The sequence below is a fragment of the Temnothorax curvispinosus genome, unplaced genomic scaffold (assembly GCF_003070985.1).
Source record: "Temnothorax curvispinosus isolate PA1 unplaced genomic scaffold, ASM307098v1 QBEX01015150.1, whole genome shotgun sequence".
Classification (NCBI taxonomy): domain Eukaryota; kingdom Metazoa; phylum Arthropoda; class Insecta; order Hymenoptera; family Formicidae; genus Temnothorax; species Temnothorax curvispinosus.
Window position 1 is genome coordinate 45,967 of NW_020224930.1, and position 22,243 is coordinate 68,209.

Consider the following 22,243-nt stretch of genomic DNA (forward strand, 5'->3'; position numbering starts at 1 on the left):
TATCATCGTCGAATTCTGTAGATATAATTGAGATGAGAAATGAATTTTACGAATTCTCATTTGATTGCAATTTCAAACTAATTTTATTTACAGGTGTGAATGTGTTGCAAGGTTTCGAAGAGACCTTACCACTCGAATTGTCGGACTTTCAAGATACGGCCTTCTTTTCCATACAAGACGAACATCGATTGCTCTGGTTTGCAGCTGCCGTCGATTCTTCAAACATGTTACTTTATCAGTTTGTTGTAAGTATGTCGATCACAGTTATATTCAAGCACATCTTATTTTATGCCGGAATAACGGGAAAAACACTAGCTTTTTTTAAAATTACAACAATGTCTTTCAGGATGATAAAGCTCAACTCGTCGGAACGTATCCGCAATATAATGGAAAGCGGATAATCGTAAATAATTACAACGCTAATACGTTTATAGCCGTGCAGAAAGATACCGACGGAATCATCATTCTGCGCCTCAGCAAAAACAAAAGCGGAAGGTACGAATTGCGGTTCAAGCAAGAGTTAGAAATTCCCGAAGTGGTGCATATGTCTATGTGGCTTGGAATGAATCAGCTGTACTTGGGAATCGCGTCGGAATCGAGAGTATTCATCTACGTCTGGCTTGGCGAGAATTTCGACAAGATCGACACGTTGCTCTATGGAGCGAGAAAGCTCTTGCCCTTCCAGAACAAGAGTTTCATGCACGTCGTCGTCGTAGGATCGCTCACGAAGATACTCCGGTTTTCCGTGCGCTCTAATAGATTCGTAGAAATGCAGGAATTACGTTACGCTAACGACGTCAGTTCGTTTCATTTCAAAGAGGGTCATTTCGAAGAGCGTTTTCTGGTTTTGGCCGATAACGAGTCCACAATCTTGTATAAGGAGATGTACGGCCGTTTTGTACCGTTTCAAAGAATCGCTCATCCGACGAGGTATATTCATTCCCTGACGATGGAAAACACTGTCATCCTTCTCGCATTAGAGCAGGGTACCGTGAGAATTTATCAGTACAACGGCTGGAGATTTGTGGAATTGAGCACGAAATTATCGAACATTCGACAAATTCATTCTATTCGCTTGTACGAAGACGAAGACGTGCTAGTGGCGTGTAATCAGGTCGGAGAATGGAAGTTTTTGAGACCCACTTGGACCGTGAAGAAAACATGGGAAGAAATACAGGAGGAAATAGCTGCTTGGTGTTCCGAGACAAAGCGCAAGGCGTCTCAGAGAACCTTCGTAAAACTTCCAGATTTAAAAAATCCCGTGATTTCGAACGCACACATCGGTCAGCTTCGTGTGCAGAACGTAAGACATTGTCTCTCACTCTTTGTTAGTTTAAATAAAAAAAATAGTATTTTATATTTTAAATCGATTAATAAAAATAATAAAAATCTAGATTTAAATGTTGCCAGATAAACGGTCAGAACGCAGAGGAATTGGTCCGTTTGACGAAGCAATACAAGCGTACAAATGCCAAATTAAATCTAACGCGCAGCCTGTTGGCAGAAAAGACAGAAGATGCCAAGCATGCAATCTTGCATGGTAAAAATATTTCAGTCAAGTGTAAGACGAATTATCATGTTCATCGTTTAATTACGTCATCTGTATTACGAATTGTCATGTTTATCGTATAATTACGGATGGCGGGATTAAATGATGAACATGACAATTCGTCTTACAGTTAAATACGTGGAATCGGAACCTAATCAGGTCCTGCAGTTCGCCAAATTGAAAGTACCGACGATAAATAACTGGAAATGTCCCGTTCCTAATTTCAAGATAGATGATATATTCGTTAAGGAATCTGTTAACGGGATCCTGATGCGAGACCTGCAAGAGAGAACTTTAAAAGTTTCGGGAGATCAAGTAATTTCAGGTGATTTAATGCATTCTATATGTTGGTTTCTTTTTCATTACATTTGATGTATGCTGCATTACGTTATACTTGATATATGTGTTTTAGGTAATCATCTCTTCACCAACTTGCATGCGACAAACGTTTCGATTCCGTTAAACATTGCAACGAGAAGCTTTAACCAAACAGTGTACATGAAAGAGGCAAAAGTAAACAATTTATGTCTAACCGAGGACGCATTCTTCTTACCATTGAATGGTTCCACCACTGTAATGAATGGTTCGTTAACCGCTGCGAAAGTGCGAGTTACAGGACTTGTCGAAGCGTCAAGCATAAGATTAAGAGGCAAAGAAAGCGAAAAATTAAAGCCTTTGAAAGAGATTCTTACACCATTGACATTGCATGGTGATCGCTTCCTGCAGAACGTGACGTTCAGAAACTTCGCCAGAGCTAAGGATATCGTCAGACCTCGCGGGCTGTCGGTGAAGGAAATCTTAGAGAATATCGTACCGCTAGATTCTAATGTATCGACGCATTTGATATTATCTAGCGACAAAACAGTAATTATTTTAAAATTTATATCTGTATGTGCATGTGACGATTTCAAATTTATTTTACATTTTGATCTTCAGCAATGGAGCAACGTGACTTTGTGCGACTTCATTACGAATTGGGTAACGAAAAACTCTGCTGAAACTATCGTTATTTCTGGTATAAAATACACTAATAACAGTGTCCTTTTGTCAAGAACTGCTTATGAAAATCTTCCCATTCCAAAGTACACACATTTCTTTGCTTTATGAAGCATATAGATTGTCCTAGATTTTCTATTAATTTCTAAAAATATATATTTGCAGATTGACGATTCCCCTGTGTGCTGAGGAAGTTATCATCCCGGAAATTATAACTTCTCCAATAAAAATGGGCGATGTAATTGTAAAAAATTTAAATGTCTCGCACGTTCTTGGAGCTCGTAATTTGAACACGACCGTCTTCGATTCGGTGTCAGCTTTACAAAGCACTGACTTTTCAACGAAACTATTCACAGGTCAGGTCTTCGTGAAGAATATATCAGCGTCAAAAATTAAGGGAACAAATCTAAAAGGTAAAAATAACTTAAATTCGCCTAAATAACTAAAATTCTCCACACTATACTTATAATCTATATTACATAGATTTTAAAATTGAAATGAACAAATGGGTAAGCGTAAACCGCTTCAAAGGACCAGTAAATATTGCGAAGCTCGTCGTTAACAATCTCGAAACGCCAGCCTACCTCAATCTCTCTTTACCTAGAAGAGTAAAGAACGTAGTCGTAAAAGGGGATAGCGATATCGAAAAAATCAACAACATAGATATACAATCTTTTATAGAAAATGTATTAAAGGTGGACGACCCGATTTCTTTAGGACACGTAACATTCGGTAAGTTTAACATCTAATATTTCCCATTAATTTGAAATGAATAAGAATTCAACGCGTAATTTTTTTTTCAATTTTTGTGCAGCTCGTGGTTTTATGTCGAACAACGTACATGCCTCCCACTCGACGTTAAAACTTTCGCATTTAGATACGCATCTCAATTTGGGTTCAAAACGAATTTCCACGACTTTAAGTGCAGAAGCGATAAACGTGCCACAGACCTTTGGTTACGTCGCGAGCGATGCACCATCGACATTTATTGTACAAGGTACACAGTAACGGAATCAAGTTACATTTTATGACGAAAAAATTTTAAATAATGTGTTAATATTTCTATTTTAGGATCAGTCAGATTTTTAGAGGAACCAGCTATACAAAATATAAATGATATGAATCTGAAGCAATTATCTGAGGATTTATGGATGGCAAATCAGGACACAGTTTTATCTGGTAGCAACATGAACCTTGAAAACATAACTCTGGAAGGAAATGTTACATTAATGGTAAGAACAACGAAAGATTTATTTACTTAAAAAAAAAAGGATAATATTAAATATAAGAATTTAATCGTTCTTTCAGAATGAAAATAATTCGTTGAATGTAAAAATGTGGTTGAACATGAAGTCCAGAATTTTAAGCAAAACGAAACCACAGCATATTAGTGTACTTGCATCGTTTAAGAATGTCGAGGTACCTGCTATCAAGGCAGAGAATAATTCAACTCTCCAGTCGTTAGACTTGAATTTGAATAATTTGCTGACTAATTCCTTGATGAGAAATACGGCGCAAATTATAGATGCTGCATGGAATTTTGAAGAATTGTACATAAGTAAGGCAGTTTTAATAGAGGACAGCTATATTGTTTCTCTTAACGTTAAAAAGAAAAGATAAATTAATTATTTCTCTCACACAACTTAGATAATATGAATTGGGATGGTAAATTTAACGGCATCGACTTAAACACGGATATCGTTAGGCGTGGCGCAGAACAGAATATTGTCGTCGGGAAGAAAACGATATCGGGTTTGACAACTAAAAATCTCTGGTCGTTAAATATAAACTTTTGGAACTTTACTAAACATGCTTTGACTCAAAGATGTCAACGGAAACTGTATGTAATTAAGGGTCAAAAAATCTTTAACAACATTACTTTGAACAATTTGAGGTATTTTTTGCCGAATTAATATTTTTGCCGGAGTGATATTCTTATTAAATATCGCTAAGAACTCAGTTTTTTTCTCTTTAGTGTCAGACATACGATTATGGGTCGCAACATCGACGACGCGTTACTGAAGTTCGGCAATCAAACACTATTCGGCACCAAAAGGATAAAAGGCCAGCTTAATGCGCCGTCTCTTATTATTGATGGCACTATGAATGACGTAAATCTGACGAAGTTAATGAACGAGCAGATGAAGAAACATAAAGCGGTGCAGACGATAGAAAGTAAGATGGATTTCAGAAATGATTTAGAAGTTTACGGAAATATCACAATCGATGGACTCTACGAAGGGATAAACTTAACAAATATTGGTAGTCAAAATGAAATAGATACCGTCTTGAATAGAATGACGGAAGTCGTGGCACTGACGGAAGACATGAAAACTGCATTGCAAAGTAAGTTACACATTTAGATCGTTAAACGGTGTTCGAGTATTGACAGTGTTAATCCGATAATATATTATTATTTTGTATGCAGATCGTGCTATTTACGTGAGCAAATTTGAAGCGGTAGACGAGGATGTGTTGCTCGCCGCTTCTAACATTTCTAACGCAGAGAACGTGAAGCACATGAATCTTAACAGTACTTGTCTTTGCGAGTCAGAAAATATTTCCTTTTGTAACGATACGGAATTATTGAACGTTGTAGCCGGTACAAATATCAGTTCGTTTATGACAGAGAAATTGATACGGCTGGACGATGCTATATTTTTAGTATTAGTGTCAACAGATTTTGTCTCGATTTATTCATTTATCGATGAGAAACAATTTTCTCAAGTAGCAGGTAAGTCTCATAGAGAAGTATTATTTACAGTCACGTTAACAGTGAAGAATTATAACGTTACGAAATAATGTTTGACAGGATTATATGTGCCCGGTATATTTGAAGTATCTGTGGAATCGATTGATAATTCATTGTGGATTTTCTTGCGATTGTCCGAAGAAACCTTGATATTGCGTTATCATACGTGGAATGAACTCGAGCAATACGTTTTGCCAGGCTCGGCTTCGTTTGTAATCAGTAAGACACCGAATAGTCAACATTTGCTAATACGATCCGACGGCATGTGGAATCTCGGAAGGCTCTTTCGTCCTGAGCACATTTTTAAAATGCCTCTGGAGGGACGAATAGAGACCTTCGCTCTCGGCGCCGATTACTACGTCAAAGCGACAACGGAAAACAGTACAATTGTTTTAAAAGCACGATATGTAGGGAACTAATATACGTAAAGTGTTTCTTAGCAATTTCCCCGGTGAGTTTATTCAAACTCAGAAAACGTATATCTATAAATGGTTCTTTCTTTTACACTCTATATAATTTATATATTTATATATTTATTCTTACTTGCATTAGCTTGAAATAAAAAAGGGAGAAAAATACGATAAAAAATTTATAGATTGCATAATAATTGTGTATCTATGTTAACCGCGTCAAAAAAAAAAAATATATATATTGAACTGCATTAAAATTATTTCTAATTTATTATCACAAATGCTAGATAAAGATGTAAAAAAGCGAATATTACAGAGATCAGGTAGGGCCAATTTGTAAGTTAAGCCTTGATCGTCATTATCGTGGAAACTGTCGCCTAAGAAAGAAATAAAAAAGTTTATTATTACCTATAAAACGTAATTAATTGTAATGACACGTACTTTTGCGGCGTCTTTGAGGACCATTATTTCTTTCGTTTCGTGGGTTTTGTACTCGTTGATCTTTTTTGTCTCCTCGACTTTGTGCCGTCTCTGAAAATCGGTCACACGTAATTTTGTGACATCACTTGCGCACGCGTGCTCTCTCTTTCTCTCTCTAATTATAGACTTGATCTACGAAACGTAAGAAAATCGACACGCTCGATGGCAAACGCGTATCACAAAAATTATTTCGGCTAGTCTCGCAATCGAATGTGCGATAAGATGCGCGTGTACACCAAGTAAATGACCAGCAGTATGCTACGCATCATCAGCATGATGTATGATGGAAACGATACTAAGAGGCACTTGGATTTATAAAGAATGCTTAGGAGCAACGATTGTACAATTGGGCTCTCAGCCCGTACCGGTTCCCTCCTCGCAAACTTCTCCTCGTGTTTCTTGCGCTCCTCGATCGCGTTGTTCAGCGCGATCTGCTCCGCTGGCGTGAGCACCAGAAGGCGCGGATCCATGGCGATCCAGTCGCTTTGCACGATCTGATCCAAACGCCAGCGTTTAGACACGTCCGGCTCGAGCAGACTGGTCACGAGCTTCTTCACGCGATCAGTCAGACTCTCCGTTACTTTGCTGCGGAATTTCCATTTGCGCGCTATCTGCAGCTCGTATAAACGCTTTATGTTGTCCTCGTCGAACGGCATGGCCTTGTTCAGCAGTATGTAGAGGATCACGCCCAGCGACCATATGTCGGATATCTTCGGATTGTACGGGTAACCGCGGAGGATCTCCGGTGCCACGTACGACAGCGAGCCGCAGTACGTGTCGCTCAGAACGCGCTTACCACGGCTGTCGATCGTGTAACGAGCAAAACCAAAGTCCGCCAGTTTGACGTTGTAATTCGACGTGAGAAGAACGTTCTCGCACTTGATGTCACGATGCGCTATTTCCATCTCATGTAGATACTGAAGACCTGGAAAATGAATAGTGCGTTAGGAAAAGCACCTCCGTTTGGTATGAGTAAACGCGCAAAGATATGATTGAGTTTACACAGGCCTAGCTCATCGAGCACAACTGTTCTTATTCGCAACTAATCTTTTCAATAAATAACGCCATTTCTTCATACCTAAAGCGAGCTGCCGGAACCACACGCGGGCCTGATTCTCCGCCACCGCGCCGTTCTTCAGGATAAAATCAAGCAGATCACCGTTCTCGGCGAAGCGCATGAATATGAAGTACTTGGTGCGCCTCTGGAAAATGCTGTGAACGTGCACGACGTGCGGATGATTCAGCTTCACCAGAATGTCCAGTTCGCGAGGCAGGAATTTCCGAACGAAGTCTTTTGGCGCGTTTGCGGTGTCGATAATCTTGCAGGCCAAGGTGCTATTTTTCTCCGACTCATGTTCCGGCTTATACTCGGCTAAGTACACCTACAATAAACATTGTTTAAAGTAACTGAGTTTAAAGAAAAGACCAACAGAAGTTTTTTAATTAGGGTGACATACCTTTGCGTAACAACCTTCGCCGAGCTTCCTCACCAGCTTGTAACCCCGGGCTAGCAGTGTGGCCTCCTCGGACGGTGTCTGGCTCAGGTGCGACATGAGATTCGTGGGACAACAGACGGCATTCTATCCACCGCGTTACCATAATTCGTAATTAGCCGTTCTCACTTTGCTCGACGTTTAGACACGGATTGCATCGTGAATGCGGATAATCCGATGACGTAGAATCCCCATTTGTGCATTCGACAAATGCAAATTGTGAAGACCTTTACCGCACTGTTCTACTTCTTTGTCGGCGACGATGACGAATCTATATACTAGAAATTTTGTAGAGTCCGCACTGGCGGTTACTTGACCATTTTGACGAAATGTAAGATGACACGAGTGCCAATGGACAGCGAATCAAGCACGGTCGCGTGCTTATCGAAGTATCAAATCGAAAGAAACAATTGAACATCATGAGAAATAGAAAAGCAAGACAAATTTAATGAAGACAATATGTCTATACACAAATATAAAACATTGGAAATTATCGACATAATTTTGTAATTTTCACAGCTTAAAAAATTTCTTAATCAATTCGTAATCATTTCACACATTTTTTCACAGTTCGGACTCCAATCGTTCAATGACCATCTTATATTCCTCCTCCAAGATCCGGTATTCCTTTTCTAGTATCTCTCTACGTTGCTCGTCGGATGGTAGACCGTTGCCGTTCGTGCACGTGCTCTTCTCCGCGGTATTCTTCAACGCGCGTTCTATTTTCAGCTCCTCATTTTGTTTTCTCTTAAACGGTATATTCAGTCTCTTCTTCACGTCTATTCTGTACGCTCGATATTCTTCCGCGTCCGCGACATTTGTCGCCAGCAATCGTAGGATTTCGTACACTACGCGGGCCTGTTTCTGTGGGGAAAAAAAAAACATTTATATAAGTAAAACAAAGAGAAAGGAGGAAAACAAGCGGTAACAATACAAAATAAATCGCATGTTTATATAGACACCTTGTTTATTTTTAATTTGTTCCTAGCCTCAACGATCATTTCATTGTCGAAACCCTGCTTTAAACGTTTTGGCGCAAAACTGGACAGTGCGCTGCAGTTTAAGGCGTCTACGTAGTTTCGTAGTCGTTGGAATACCTCGGACGGAGTTTCCACTGTAAACATAGGCTCGTTAAAACACAGTTATTAACGCGTGAATGCTCTTTTGCCAAAAATTCCTTCCTTACCCGTTATATCTTTAACTTCACGCATTGCAATGTATTCGCGATAAATCGCTTGCAGCAAATGTTTGCCAAGACCTATCCTTCGAAATGGCGGTAAAATTAAGAATTGAGCGATGCGCGGACGAATGTGTTGCGGATAAGCGTAATATCGATATACAGTTGCGAAACCAATCGTCGCATATCGAGTGGTACCCATAGGCGTGGTATATCTTTCGAATCTATTTCGGGAAAGAGTGATTGTTTAACGAAAACGTTTATATTATATGCAGCTATCTATTCATCGATTCAAATAGCGTCGAGTCATACTTACAAATTAAAATACTGCCACTGTTCATCGTCAAGATCGATGAAAAGAGCTGCGTCTATGTACCAAAGAAGGAATGTTTGAATCCTTTGATGATACTCCTTAAATCCTTTGTAACCCATATCGGCCTTGTAGACCACAAATTGCCTCGCTGTACCTTCATCTGTGCATCGAACAGCAAAAAAAGAAGGGCAATAACATAATCATTTTGTTTAAATGTTATCTTTAAACGAAACGTATAACGTATATGAAGAATATTAGATACCGTCTAGCGAGAAAGAGTGTATCAATTCTCCGTACGGTGTGAATGTATCATCCTTGGCGAGTGCCTTGGTGAAGTTGGCTAAGCTGTAGTGAACGTCGGGGGCGAGCTTTGGTGCGATCTTTGATAACACCTCGTCGGCTTCGACTCCTTCGAGCTTTGCGTTTACCTTCTCGGTATATTTCATTCCCAGATACGTTTCCAAGCAACCCGCTGAGTAGAACAGGTGTATTTTCAAATCCAGATAACCAAATATTATCTCCCTGTAAAGAATAAAGAGAACAAGGATAACAATTTATATATATGCATGAAAAATATGTCTGCATATAATTTTTTGTGTAGTAATTGACGAAGCATGAATTTTAACAAATTAACATTACAGTGACGAACCTATCTCCGAACACCTGATAAGTCATCTCTGGCTTGAAGACAGCCTCTTCCGAGTGCAGGTCGTTAAGGTTGCGGATCAACCTGAGCTCCAGGGCTTCGTTGCCGTCCGTCACCAGCTTCTTCAGCCGCGCCGTCATCGAGTCCTCCATTTTCCCAAGGAAAAAAATCAACGGGAGAACAATGTGTGGACCGTTAAAATTCCCGAACGACTCCTGACTACGAGGATCTGACCCTTGGAAATAGGGTTCGATATAGGTTAGAGCGCCGCGAGGAAGCGACGTCGAGACGTCGACGGGAACGGACAACCACCTGGCGTCGACGTGCACGATCAGATTAACCGGTCGAAGCCTTTTACTTTAATTTCTGTCGCCCGAGTGATTTGGCGCCAAAACACGACGGTTTCGAGCAAAGTGATCTCTGGAATGAGCTCGACAGTCCGTTCCTGTTGCTTCTTCAATCATCGACAAGATACTATCAAAGACCGACACTACCGACAATCTTATGGGAATTTTCGCGTGATTGAAATTTCGACGGTTGTCATAATAGAATATTAATTATTATTTCGACATTTTGTGGATATGTACTGCGACTCGATAATGTTCAATTTTTATTTAAAACCGCACTTACATTGTTATCATCCGCGTTTGATTATTCATATTTGATTGATGATTGTTGCAAAAATACAATTTCGCAGCGATATATATAATATTATTATGTTGTAAATATGCAACTTATTTAAGCATTATTTGTATAATAAATAATGAATTTTACACATTATAAATTATAATTGTTCAAATATTTATATTGACAGTCGATAATGTCAATACTCTTTTTCAATTATCCTATTTGACGGTCACAAAAGCCCAAGATTGGCTCTCTACAATAAAACCTCGCATTTTAATCTATAACTTTAGCGTAGGGCTTTTGCGGTTTAAAACCGCAAAAGTCGAGCGTATAATAATTACTAATGGATAATTTAAATGAATTAAATCTCCCTTTTCAGTTTTCGTTCCCAAACAGCTGAAACCTTCTGCCACTTGATATTTTATGAAATAAAAATTTCTATTTCTATTTAGATAAGCCAAGCCGATCTTGATATGATCTGACAATTCTGACAAATCCGCACAGCTTTTCTTAGAAACTTATGTTCGAAAGATATATTATTATTTTATTTAAAAAAGTCAAGTCGATATTTATATGATCTTGACAATTCTCCATAAGCAAACTGAGATCGTTAAATTCTATTTCCTTCCTAAGAACTGCACAACTTTTTTTGGAGACAATATTTTCGTAAAATAAATTATTTCTTAAAAGATTACTTGTTTAAATAAAAAAGAATTACCCCATATTTTACATGCGTGCGTATTCTGCCATTTCAAATGTTTTTCATATTATGACATGTATTATAAAATCATTATTTTATCAGGAATGAAAGATTGCCCGAAACAGGTTTTATTCTATATATTATCCTTCAACACACTTTCGCGACAAGTATTCAATTAGATTTAGATATGTAGAGCGAGTTTTAGGATGCGTTACCTGGGAGATATAAACAACTCTGTTACTCTGATTCATGAAATAGAGCCTGACATGCCTGACATGCCTCGAACATTAAAGAAGCAGAAAAGGAAAGAAATCGCGAGGAAATCGTGGAGGACGCGGTTGAGAGAGGAAACCGTTCGTTTTACACACAGCAGAGATATTATTGTTGACTCTTCATAAAAAGTTCTCGAGCGAAATGGCCGTGTCTCTGCAAACACGCGTTTTCTACGGCCTGAAAACGGACATCGCCGGTAACGCGCATTATGTCACGGATGCAGAAATTTTATATCCGGTTGGCAATGCACTGGCGATTCATAATGTTCTTCAGCATCAGCAGAAATTGATTCGATTACCCGACAAGTATCACGCAAACGTCATTTGCATCTCGCCTAACAAGTGAGCGAACTTGATGAAGTACATCGACGGGCACACTTGCCTGTAAAAAATAAATAAAATAAGACCTCGTGCCGTATGAAAATAAATGTTAATTGAAGCAAATTCTCACATTTTTAATTTTGACAAAAAGAAACGTAACAACTGTTAGAATTTATAAAGACGAAGAGAAATAGAAAGATAGTTTTACAAGTCAAATGTCTGAAAACATTTCAATCTCTCTGTTAATTGCACATAGATAATTTTAATTAATCTATAATTTCAGGAAATATGTTGCCTTATCCGAAGTAGGGGACAAGCCTGTCATATCCGTTTACGACATCAGTTCTTTGAAGCGTAAAAAGCTACTTGGAATACCTTACGACGCTCCGGGAGTGACCAAGTTTACGTGTCTAGGTTTTACTTTCGACAGTAAGAATCTAGTGGCGATCACCGGCGAGCCCGATCAGACGATGCTCTTCTACAACTGGGAAAGGGGCAAAGTCGAGTCGACGTACAAGCTGACCAATTCACAAAACCCTTTGGCGATCGCCAACGTGTTGGCCTGCAATCCAACGGACGCGACGGTGGTGGCGATCGGCGGGCCTTACACCTTCAAATTTCTCACCGTTTCCGAGACGGTGTGGCGCCCGTACGGTTTCGCCAAGGCGGAGAATCTCCTCGTCTGCTCGATGGCCTGGTTGGACGGCGACAGACTGCTGGTCGGCACCGAGGACGGTCGCGTGCTCTATCTGGAGAACGGCGATCTCAAGAACATGTACAGAATGTCCGACACGGTGTCGATGAATCTCAAGATTCGCGAGGAGTACGTTATGCCCACCGCCACCAGCTCGCAGATAACGCTGGAGGCCGGTGACGATGTTACCTGGCAGCAGAACGTGGACTGCTTGATCGCTTTCCCACGTGGATTCGCCTACGCGCATGGCGCGGGGACGGTGGTGCTCTACGAGAAGGAGGGCAAGCACAAGTACACGAAGAGAAACGTCTACGTGATTCCGCAGCGAGTGGTGAGGGACGACGATCCGGATCTCTACAGGATCAACACGATCAACGTGAATCCCAGCTTCGACCGGCTGATCATCGCCGCCGGCTGGTCCCAGCTGTATTACGCGACGCTGTGGGGCCCGGACCTGCAGATGGACCCGGAACCGCAGAAACTGAAGATCATGGGTCAGCCGTTGCATCACGGCCCTATCAGCGGTCTCGCCACGTGCGCGTGGAAGCCAGTCTTCATGACGTGCGGCGAGCTCGATCGTAGCGTCCGACTGTGGGACTTCGAGACCGAGAGCCTCATCATGCTGAAGCAATATGACGAGGATATATCCACCATCGCGTTACATCCGATGGGGCTGTTCTGCCTGATCGGCTTCACCGACAAACTGCGCTTCATGAGCATCCTGATCGACGACTTGCTACCGATGCACGAGATCGCCATCAGGAATTGCAAGACGGTTCGCTTCAGTTCCAACGGTCATCTGTTTGCCGCGGTCAACGGCAACGTCGTGCAGGTGTACACCACCATCGGCTTCTACAATCCCTTCGTCCTCAAGGGGCACACAGGCAAGGTGAAGGCCCTTCTCTGGTCGCAGACGGATCTGAAAATGCTGAGCATGGGCGCGGAAGGTGCTATATATGAATGGGACATGAACACTGGCACGCGATCCGGCGAATTCATATGGAAAGGCATCGCTCTCCGTGACATTGCGCTTTCCTCAGACACATCATTCACCTACTGCATCGCTCACGACGATCATATACGCGAAATCAAGGAGAATGTGGTATACCTTGATACCTTGATCTCTGATTTTGATTTTAGAAATTATGCGATTATTCTTGGAATTGTGAAAGATCTTTTATTTTCTCTTATTAGATTATACGAGAGTTTCGATTGCCCGGCAGAACAATGCAGCAAATGATCATGGGGAAAGATGACTTGACGCTGTTCATAACTTCTCCTGGTGGTGTCATCATCTCGTTGAAAAGCCCACTTCAATCTCCGATAGAGTCAACGGACTTCCATATACACTGCGTTGATATTACGCAGGTATTTCTCTTCTTCTAAATACATTGACAATAAATTAAGATATAAATTGAATTAAGACGTATATAAATTTATTATAAGATATAAATTGTTTTTCCTAATCGCTCCGTTTAGATATCTTTCTTTCTCTAAATACATTAAAAATAAATCAATACATAAATTGAAGTAAGACTTATGTAATCTAATTAAGATTTAAGATTAAATTGCTTTTCCTAATCGCTCCGTTTACGTATCTTTCTACCTCTAAATACATTAAGAACAAATTAAGATTTAAATTGAGTTAAGCGGTATATAATTTAATTAGGGTATAAACTGCCTTCTCTAATCGCTCCCTTCTTTCTTCGTCTTAGATAGCGCTCTCTTACAACGAAAATTGCCTAATTTCGGTTGCGAAGGACGGTAGTTTGTGCATTTGGAAGCTGTACTCTCCCGAGGGGAAAATTATGAAGATGGGCCGAGATCTGCCGTACACGAACGAAGTATTAATCGGTAAAGGTGATTTGGAGGAGAAGATACACAGCATCAAGAATTTGACGGTGAGACTGAGAGAACTGGAAACCGAACACGCGTACAAACTACGGCAGATCGACGTTCAGCACAACGATAAATTACGCGATGTGCACCAAGGCTATTGCGAGGCCATCAGGGAACTTCGGGATAAGATCGAGAACCTTCAGGAGGACCATGTAAGCGAGATCAACGACATGAACGTGGAAATCGTGAAGATGAAGGCGACTCACGAGGAGGCGATGCAGCAAATGGAAAATGATTACGAGGCCAAGCTGATTACGGAATACGACAAGTATCAGGCGTTCGAGGAACGCACGAATGCCATGCGAGAGAATTACGAGATGCAATTAAAAAATCTCGCGAAACGTGACGCGGAAGAGCTACAGAGGACAGTGACGAAATACGAGGCTTTGCTTCACGAGAAGAAAGTGCAGTTGGAGGAAGCGTCCGACGAGATGACGCACAAGGAGCGCGTTCACGAGCGTCTGATGGCGCAGATAGAGGACGACGCGGATCGTGAGATTCTCGAGATACGTACGAGGTACGAGAACGTTCTGCACGCAGAGAGGCAGATCAATTTGAAGCTGAAAGGAGAGGCCGGGGTGATGCGAAACAAATTCATGGCTAGCCAGAGGGACGTGGACGATCTGAAGAGGCAGGTGCATCGGGTGCAAAGCGAATACGCGCAGTTCCACAAAAATATACAGGACCTCGAGAAGCAGATTGCGGATCTGAAGAAGGAGATCGCCGAGAGGGACACTACTATTGAAAGCAAAGAGCAACAGATATACGATATGAAGCGAACGAATCAGGAATTGGAGAAGTTCAAGTTCGTGCTGAATTACAAGATTGAGGAATTGAAGAGTCAGATAGAGCCGAGGGATCGGGAGATACAGGAGCTGAAGGATAAGATTCGGAGCATGGAGGAGGAGCTCATGAGTCTTCACAAGACCAACGAAAACCTGAAGCTGCAACTGAACGAAGAGCGAGAGAAATTGCACGTTGCGCGTCAAGAGATCGATCGCGAGGTGCAAAAGAACAAGCGGTGTCAGCAGCTGCTGCGAAAAATTCGCGTCGACATTGTCGACGCTTCGGAACTTGTCCACGAACCGAACGCTCTGAAAACGGCGGTGACGAATTTATATCACAAGTACAGCGCGGACGATGAATTTCTACGTAGTCGCAAAGCGGACGTCGATGCGCAGTGCGAGTTCATCAGGCAGAGGGATCATATGGAGAGGACTATCGCGTCTCTAAAGAAGCAGATGCGCCAGGACACGTCTGTCGGTGATAAGGATTTGAAGATGACGGAGGAGAACAGCATGCTTATTGTGGAATTGAATGCATTGAGGGAAGAGTTGAAGGAAGCTCGAGAACGCATTCTGCATATGGAGAGCCTGCTGGGTTTAACGCAAAAAGACGTACAGCCCGCGGAAGCGAGAAAAATTTTAGAACAAGCGTATCGCGGATACCAGGAGTTGCAGGAGAAATATACGAAGCAAATACAGGAACATCAGCAAATTATTTTAGCATTAAAGGAAGATATCAAGCTGTTATTGAGCAAAGTTCCTTGCGAAGAGACGGAAGGAGAAAAGACATTGTCTTGAGTAAATTTTGTGACATTTAATTGTTTTCTCACGGATTTAAGTATTGTAAAGTTTTAACGACAAATTAATGTTTCAGCATATTTTTTACATATAGTAAAAATAATTTTGTACGTACATATACATATTCCTTCTATATTGTAATTATAATAATATATGTAAGAGTATATACTGTATATATTTATTCAGAGAAATAAAAGCGCTCTTATATTCATAATATATATTATTTCGTTATAGACAAAAAATAAACTCCACCTTAGGATTTATATAAAAATAAAAAATTGGAACTAAAATGCATATCTATCTTTTGTTCTTTTACTACTGAAAATTGACACCATCATTTGTCACATGCTTGCGACATTAGCTGTAATTGCTAAATATATCCATTAAATATATCCTTAATCTTAATATTTCTCAAAAATAAAAACAGCAACAAAATAAAATTAATGTAGTATCGCGAATTTTACCGACGTTATTCTGTGAATAAGCGCCTTAACTTAGAGAACGAATGGAATGATGGCTTTGCGGTTTTTCGGATAATGCGAGAATTCCTTCTTGTACGCTCTATGCTTGCCCAGTGCCCACACGGTCATTTGATATGCGCCGGCAAACGCGAACAGACCAGCTGAAAATTAAAACATACGATTCATCATACAACAGCTTCGTTTGCATAAAATATTAAAGGTCAAACGTTCGCGCATGAAATTTTAGTGGCACAGACGTACCTGGAAGACACGACGTCATTATGGTGAAGCCAATCCAACTGCCTATCTCGTACGTGTAATTGGGACAGGAGACAAGGTTGAAGAGCGCGGTGAAAGGATTGCCGGTCGGCATCGGGACTTTCCTGACCGTAGTGCCTGGCGGTCTCAAATTTCTCAGAGCTAAATGGATACTGAGATTGCCCAGCTCGCACAGCGCGAATGTCGCCGCTCCGATGTAGATTTGGAGCGCGGAGGGGGCCGTGTACAACGGATGATTTGTATGATACGCCACGTACATAGTGAAGAGCCAGTAATAGGAGCAATTCTTAAATAAGTTACGCAACGGCATTGTTGCGTGGCTGAAACGATGAACGAATACGGTCTCCAAGAGACGCTTCGCATAGTGCACTGTCCAGGCAGCTGCCGCCCAACTAAAAAAAATAAGAAAGAAAGTTACGTACAGTACCGCAGGAGAAATGGTTATATATAAATATAGATCGTAATTTTCATGTCATACAATTAATTACAGTGACTTACTCAGTTACATAGTGAAAATTACTGGTGTTCACGTGTCCGTAGAACAGCCAGGGACGCTGATACAGCCAGAGGTACACTACCAGAGGTCCCGCATACTCCAGCAGGAACACAGTCTTCCAACCGATCTGAGGACCGAGATCCTTGTAATACAACTTGCCACCCTCCTTCAGCGACAGAGATTTAATTGTCTCCGAGTCGGACAACGCCTTCCCCTTGGCTTCCGTTCTCAGACTTTGCCTCTGCACGTACGGCGCTTTCTTTAATTTGTACAACTGCTGTTTCACCTCCCCTATCGTGGTGCTCGGGTTTACCTGCAATAAAGACGCACGTCGCGTCAGGTGACAAAGTTCAGTTCGCAGACCTTCGATACCTTCGCAAATCGAACTTCGAATTATCATATTCTAATCAAAACTCCAAATCGAATATCCCGGCTTTACAGTCGTGTCAGGATTCGTTAATCGCACTCACATTCACATCAGCTATCAGCTTCGAAGATTTCGCACACAAGACCTGGATCTGAAAGTGGAAAAAAAGGAGGATAAATACGCAATATACGCGCACCGTCGAATTCCTTCGCGCGACGACGATCTCCCTCGAATCCTTACCTCCATCTTCGTCAATACGGCCGACTCTCACGCGTAGAGAACACCGTCCAACACTGTCGTCCTTCCGCACTGTTCCGCACCGCGGGTCACACTCTCTCCGGCTGATGGACTCTGTCCCGTCGCTCGTCGCTCCCGGTAGTCCCGATCCCGGTCTTGCCGTTCGTGGCCAACTTCATGCGGTTGGCGGCACGCGGCGCCGCGCTCATGGTCACGTGGTCATGACCCTCTTTTCGGTCACTGGCGTTCTCTGTGGATTCCCTCGGAAAATCTGATAAATTGAGACGTGACGATAATTCGCGTTGAGTTATGAAGGGAAAAAGATAAATTAAATGAACGAAATTCGAATCAGACGTCGCTCGCAATTATCGCCGATGAACTGCAGTCGCGCGTGTAAAAATGAGTCCGCTTTATGTACTGGATATGTACATACATTCAAAATTTACATAGCGTATGCTATGTAAATTTCGTCGCGGAATGACGCGACTGTTTCCACGTAGGCGCATAAATAAAAACGTAAATACAAAATATATATAGGCGCGAGCAAATATTTCTTCTCCGTTTGAAGTTTAAACATCGTTTCATCTCTCTTCCGCCGATTGCGCGTATGGCGTGACCCTTATATAATCGCGCGATTATCATAAACGCAACAACGATGTATGATAATCATATAATAATAATAATACTAATAATATACAGCGTATAGTTAATGCATATCGTATCAATATTATTCATGATAGCACAAAGTTTTATCGGCTTACGTAATACTTTCTAAAAAAAATAATAAGCAGCAATCAATCGCTGATAATTAATTTTTGACTTGCTAACCTTGCGATTCAAGTTTTTTTTTATACATGATGTAATATAAACATTTTTGGGTATTTACTATGGAAAAATATTCAGTATGGATTTTGCGAGCGGAAATTGTGATGTTTTTTTTAATTTTTGCTCTTGGAACGTTGCTTTTGAGCTTGTTTTTGGTTACGATATCTCGTTGGAATATATCGCACACAAGGAAAATTTAAAGTCACCTAATTGTTTATTTAAAACATGACGCTGCACAAGGTAGACCTTCGGACTTCCGTGCCTGAACACCGATTCAACGCTGTTAAATTGATCGAAAGTGTTGTAATTGCGCTGTATCATCAAATACAAGTCAAATAGGTACTCAAGTCGTACAATAAATTGCGACCAGCATAAATTCTTCATCTGGTTATGATTTCATCATTGAATTCTAACGTTAGAGTTAAATAATGATTAAAATTAAAAAGAAGAAATCTTAATTACAAAAAAATTTACAAAATATGAGAGTTTAACTAATGTATTCTTAAATATACTGCACTTTAATATAAATTGCAGTTAAAATTATAGCAATCGTAATAGCGACTTAAAAATTATTGAGTGAAAAATTATAATAACAATGACCTTCATAATACGCTTTGTAATTACGAGATAAAAGTTCAAAAGATAATTATATACATGTGCGTTTAACTACAATTGCCAAAAAGGCGTTCTGTTAAAAACAAAATTTACTTCTATAAAAATTTTACATGAAAATCAATTTATTGACAGTGGATAATCACTACTGACTCTCGAGTCATAATAATTTTGTTATCGACCGTATGCGCGGCCATTCAGCTCATATTTTCCCGCATTCTCTTGCAGATGACGCATCGTGTCATATTATTATTTTGCGAGCTATATTTTTGGAATTTCTATAAATTCCGAAATAATTAATTAAATAAAAGAGATGGTATTTTCGGTCGGGTGAATTCCGAAACACAATGGCTGGATTCCGATATTTACTGTCAGCAAGCGTCAATACTGAAAATCTATATCTATAATATACATGACGTGAAATATAGAAAAATATAGATTTTCAGTATTGATAGTGAATATCGGAATGTAGCCAATATAAGCAAATTATATGTTAAAAATTAAATTAAATCGAGAACGGAATATTCTCTCTCAATCCTTCCTCGTTTATGAAAACTAAACCAGGATTGAAACGCGTGAGGGATGAAAAAGGGTCATGAATTTCTGATGGAACCTCGCGACTATTTCAAGAACATTTAAATATCATTTTACACGCAAATTGCTATCCTGAAAAGAATATTTATTAATAATTATTTAAAATTTAAATAATATATAATACAAATCTCTCCGGCAATAAAATTATATAACGCAAATAAAATGCGCTGAGAATGATGATATCGTTGCAGACGCATAATAATAAATATTAACGGAATCGGTATAGGGTCTCGGATCGATCTCGCCGTTAACGTCACGTCGTGAAATAAATAACGGCCCAAGTAGCCGCGATGGCCCCCCTTAAATCACTCCTGTGGCTTTCCTGTATTGACCGAAGTGCTCTAGATACTGCTGTATCGTGTCCATCGGCTGATAAATTTCGTTCATTCGGTTCTGCAAAGTTTACAAGAAAATAAGAAACTTAATTCATGTTTTGGGATAAACGCTTCTTTCGCAAAATTACTTAAAATTTTTATATACGTAACTCCTCAATATAAATACATATTTTTCTATGTGAGTATTCACCTGTAGATATTGGGGCGCTTGATTGGACACGGCTGAGCCCAGGAATCCCTGCAGAAACTCGCGTATGAGTTCCCACGCGCTCGCCGCCACGACGCACGGTCTGTACTCGACCTGGGGAATGAAACGCAAGTGATAAAGAAGAAAAAAAGAGATATCGCAGGATTATATCACGGCCTTGGTACCATCAGATCGCGACGCATGTCGAATCGTCGCGCGATATCGCTAATGCTTATCAAGGGAACCGTCGACAGACGCTCGCGGCTATTCCGGAGACCGCGGGCGGGATTTTACGACCCGAAGACGCGGAACACGTCCGCGACACACGGACCTCGTACGTCTCTCGCGTAATCCGGCTTACGGCGGGCGTGTGTCGATGGGGGAGAATCGTGGGAGGAAACGCGGAACGGATGTGTAATCAGGGGGATCCGCGCGACGAACTTCGACGGGCAGCGACGTAAAACGGCGCGCTTATGATAATCCCGCTTGAAACCATCGTATACGAGTATCCATAAGTAAGCAGAGACGCGACTGGACGGACCGAGAGTCCCCCGGGTCCTCTCCCCCGTCGCCCGTCGTCACCGAGTGAATAGCTCGCGCGAGACATGACGAGACAAGTCCTCTTTAGATGGGAAACGTCAATCCCTAAAAATGTCAAAAATTCGATTTCGCACACGTCGTTGGATACTGTCGGCCACTTGGAAAGCTCGACGAGAGAGATCGCGTCTGGATGTGTCAGGATCGGGATATATGTATACGACGATATCGATGTCGGGATGTCGGGGTCTCTCTCGTCCTGTTTTCAATTCTCTCTTCATTCCTCTTTCCACCGCGCGCGGCCTTACGGCCTCCTCCCGCCCCCGGCTACGTTAAGGAAGCTCGGCTAAAAGTTAATATCGCCCTCGCTGCGAAATTGGTACTTCGGCCGGGCAATACGATAAGCGAAATGAAGCCGGAAAAATGGGAACTGGAAGATTCGCCGAAAGAGAGAAAGCGAGGCGCGCAGAGCGCCTTATTCTCCGGCTCGCAAAAATTTGCTCGATAATTTAAAATCTGAAATCCAATTTCACGAATTTGCCCGGACTATAAACCTTTCCGCGCGATCGTTAATTTTCTACATTTTGTAGGAGGAAAGTATCATTGATCCAAATCCAGAACACAAAGTGGTAACGCGGATCGTACAAATGCGGCTGCGTGTCGTGTGAGATAGCAATTTTTCCAGGAAATAAATTGATGTGAAAAAGGTATATCCGTGTAATTTCTTTTACTTCAGTTACGTCATAGAATTGACTCACTTACGCGGGCGAGCATCTCTCAGATGAAACTTCGAATTCCCGAGATTATTCTGGATCCAGCGATGCAAATTAAACGAAAATCTACGGAATTCGCCGGCAATTCGGTCGTGCATGGTCACATATAGCGGTTGGAAATCACGGACGAGATGGCATTATTCCGGACCATACCGGCGGACATTCAATGACGGTACGGTAAATCTCGATCCGAGCGAAAAATCGCGCTTGCGGGTCTGCAAGCGCGAATTGAACCGGGATTGCGTTTGTTAAGTACGAGGCTGCAACGCCAGTCAGTTCCTCGTGCTGAAAAACGGTATAGTGAAAAGTTTTTCCGGGTCATCGGGTGTTTGCGATGTTTGTACGTTCAACTGATAAGTGATTGCAGTCAAGTGTGGGGAGTCGCGGTGGCGAATAAGAGGGCGGAAGGAAGGAAGCGTTCGCCGTTGCCGGGGTTGCCAGGAAGCAGACTTTCCCGGAGAAAAGTGTTCGGGGAGTCGACGAGGGAGGAAGGGAGCGAGGATTTAACGCGCGAAACTCGCGGGGGTTCCACCATTGAAATTAATGGAGGGAGTCGGGGGTTATCGTGACGTATTTGACGTCGCGGTCGCTGTACAAACGGCGCAGTTACCGATACGAATGGCTGCCG

General features: G+C 41.4%; 5 protein-coding genes across 8 annotated transcripts in view; 2 read left to right on the forward strand and 3 right to left on the reverse strand.

Moving 5' to 3' along the window:
- The window catches only part of LOC112465371, an 8,077-nt gene extending 1,963 nt beyond the window's left edge, over positions 1-6,114 (forward strand). For 2 of the 3 annotated variants that reach the window (XM_025032885.1, XM_025032887.1), the window contains 15 exons: positions 94-245; positions 347-1,303; positions 1,411-1,561; positions 1,680-1,874; positions 1,962-2,413; positions 2,486-2,631; positions 2,711-2,958; positions 3,029-3,277; positions 3,360-3,542; positions 3,617-3,777; positions 3,854-4,103; positions 4,193-4,439; positions 4,521-4,891; positions 4,974-5,279; positions 5,358-6,114. In XM_025032885.1, the coding sequence (XP_024888653.1) occupies positions 94-245; positions 347-1,303; positions 1,411-1,561; positions 1,680-1,874; positions 1,962-2,413; positions 2,486-2,631; positions 2,711-2,958; positions 3,029-3,277; positions 3,360-3,542; positions 3,617-3,777; positions 3,854-4,103; positions 4,193-4,439; positions 4,521-4,891; positions 4,974-5,279; positions 5,358-5,716 (4,427 nt within the window). In that variant the 3' untranslated portion in view covers positions 5,717-6,114. The remainder of the gene's footprint in view (positions 1-93; positions 246-346; positions 1,304-1,410; positions 1,562-1,679; positions 1,875-1,961; positions 2,414-2,485; positions 2,632-2,710; positions 2,959-3,028; positions 3,278-3,359; positions 3,543-3,616; positions 3,778-3,853; positions 4,104-4,192; positions 4,440-4,520; positions 4,892-4,973; positions 5,280-5,357) is intronic. The other variant, XM_025032886.1, reaches the window with a different exon arrangement.
- LOC112465377 (testis-specific serine/threonine-protein kinase 1-like) lies at positions 6,005-8,045 on the reverse strand. The gene is made up of 4 exons (XM_025032899.1): positions 7,645-8,045; positions 7,266-7,569; positions 6,149-7,112; positions 6,005-6,084 (listed from the first exon to the last, which is right to left on the reverse strand). The coding sequence occupies exons 1-3, from the start codon at positions 7,738-7,740 to the stop codon at positions 6,382-6,384; spliced, it is 1,131 nt and encodes a 376-aa protein (XP_024888667.1). The 5' UTR covers positions 7,741-8,045; the 3' UTR covers positions 6,005-6,084; positions 6,149-6,381.
- A 62-nt stretch (positions 8,046-8,107) lies between these two features.
- On the reverse strand, positions 8,108-10,280 carry LOC112465376 (histone acetyltransferase type B catalytic subunit). The gene is made up of 6 exons (XM_025032898.1): positions 9,820-10,280; positions 9,433-9,692; positions 9,174-9,330; positions 8,867-9,081; positions 8,643-8,794; positions 8,108-8,544 (listed from the first exon to the last, which is right to left on the reverse strand). Exons 1-6 carry the CDS (start codon positions 9,966-9,968, stop codon positions 8,245-8,247), a joined length of 1,233 nt encoding a protein of 410 aa, XP_024888666.1. The 5' UTR covers positions 9,969-10,280; the 3' UTR covers positions 8,108-8,244.
- Positions 10,281-11,396: 1,116 nt separating this feature from the next.
- Positions 11,397-16,064, forward strand: LOC112465392 (cilia- and flagella-associated protein 57). The gene is made up of 4 exons (XM_025032920.1): positions 11,397-11,757; positions 12,020-13,532; positions 13,625-13,798; positions 14,146-16,064. The coding sequence occupies exons 1-4, from the start codon at positions 11,558-11,560 to the stop codon at positions 15,910-15,912; spliced, it is 3,654 nt and encodes a 1,217-aa protein (XP_024888688.1). The 5' UTR covers positions 11,397-11,557; the 3' UTR covers positions 15,913-16,064.
- A 146-nt stretch (positions 16,065-16,210) lies between these two features.
- Positions 16,211-22,243, reverse strand: part of LOC112465365 (very-long-chain enoyl-CoA reductase-like) — a 71,574-nt gene continuing 65,541 nt past the window's right edge. Inside the window, exons 3-7 of one of the 2 annotated variants that reach the window (XM_025032880.1) lie at positions 20,309-20,419; positions 20,093-20,176; positions 17,151-17,461; positions 16,635-17,044; positions 16,211-16,534 (exon numbers count right to left, since the gene is read on the reverse strand). In XM_025032880.1, coding sequence (XP_024888648.1) covers positions 16,407-16,534; positions 16,635-17,044; positions 17,151-17,461; positions 20,093-20,176; positions 20,309-20,419 — 1,044 coding nt within the window. In that variant the 3' untranslated portion in view covers positions 16,211-16,406. Of the gene's footprint in view, positions 16,535-16,634; positions 17,045-17,150; positions 17,462-17,618; positions 17,667-17,755; positions 17,879-20,092; positions 20,177-20,308; positions 20,420-22,243 lie in introns of those variants that run through there. The other variant, XM_025032879.1, reaches the window with a different exon arrangement.

Coding starts and splice junctions, on each gene's coding strand:
- LOC112465377 (XM_025032899.1), bottom strand. CDS start 7,740: ATGTCGCACCTGAGCCAGACACCGTCCGAGGAGGCCACACTGCTAGCC. Junction 7,570..7,644: donor GCGAAGGTTGTTACGCAAAG/GTATGTCACCCT, acceptor TGTTTATTGTAG/GTGTACTTAGCCGAGTATAA. Junction 7,113..7,265: donor GTTCCGGCAGCTCGCTTTAG/GTATGAAGAAAT, acceptor TTCATTTTCCAG/GTCTTCAGTATCTACATGAG.
- LOC112465376 (XM_025032898.1), bottom strand. CDS start 9,968: ATGGAGGACTCGATGACGGCGCGGCTGAAGAAGCTGGTGACGGACGGC. Junction 9,082..9,173: donor CAGTGGCAGTATTTTAATTT/GTAAGTATGACT, acceptor TTCCCGAAATAG/ATTCGAAAGATATACCACGC. Junction 8,545..8,642: donor ACAAATTAAAAATAAACAAG/GTGTCTATATAA, acceptor TTTTCCCCACAG/AAACAGGCCCGCGTAGTGTA.
- LOC112465392 (XM_025032920.1), top strand. CDS start 11,558: ATGGCCGTGTCTCTGCAAACACGCGTTTTCTACGGCCTGAAAACGGAC. Junction 11,758..12,019: donor ATTTGCATCTCGCCTAACAA/GTGAGCGAACTT, acceptor CTATAATTTCAG/GAAATATGTTGCCTTATCCG. Junction 13,799..14,145: donor ACTGCGTTGATATTACGCAG/GTATTTCTCTTC, acceptor TCTTCGTCTTAG/ATAGCGCTCTCTTACAACGA.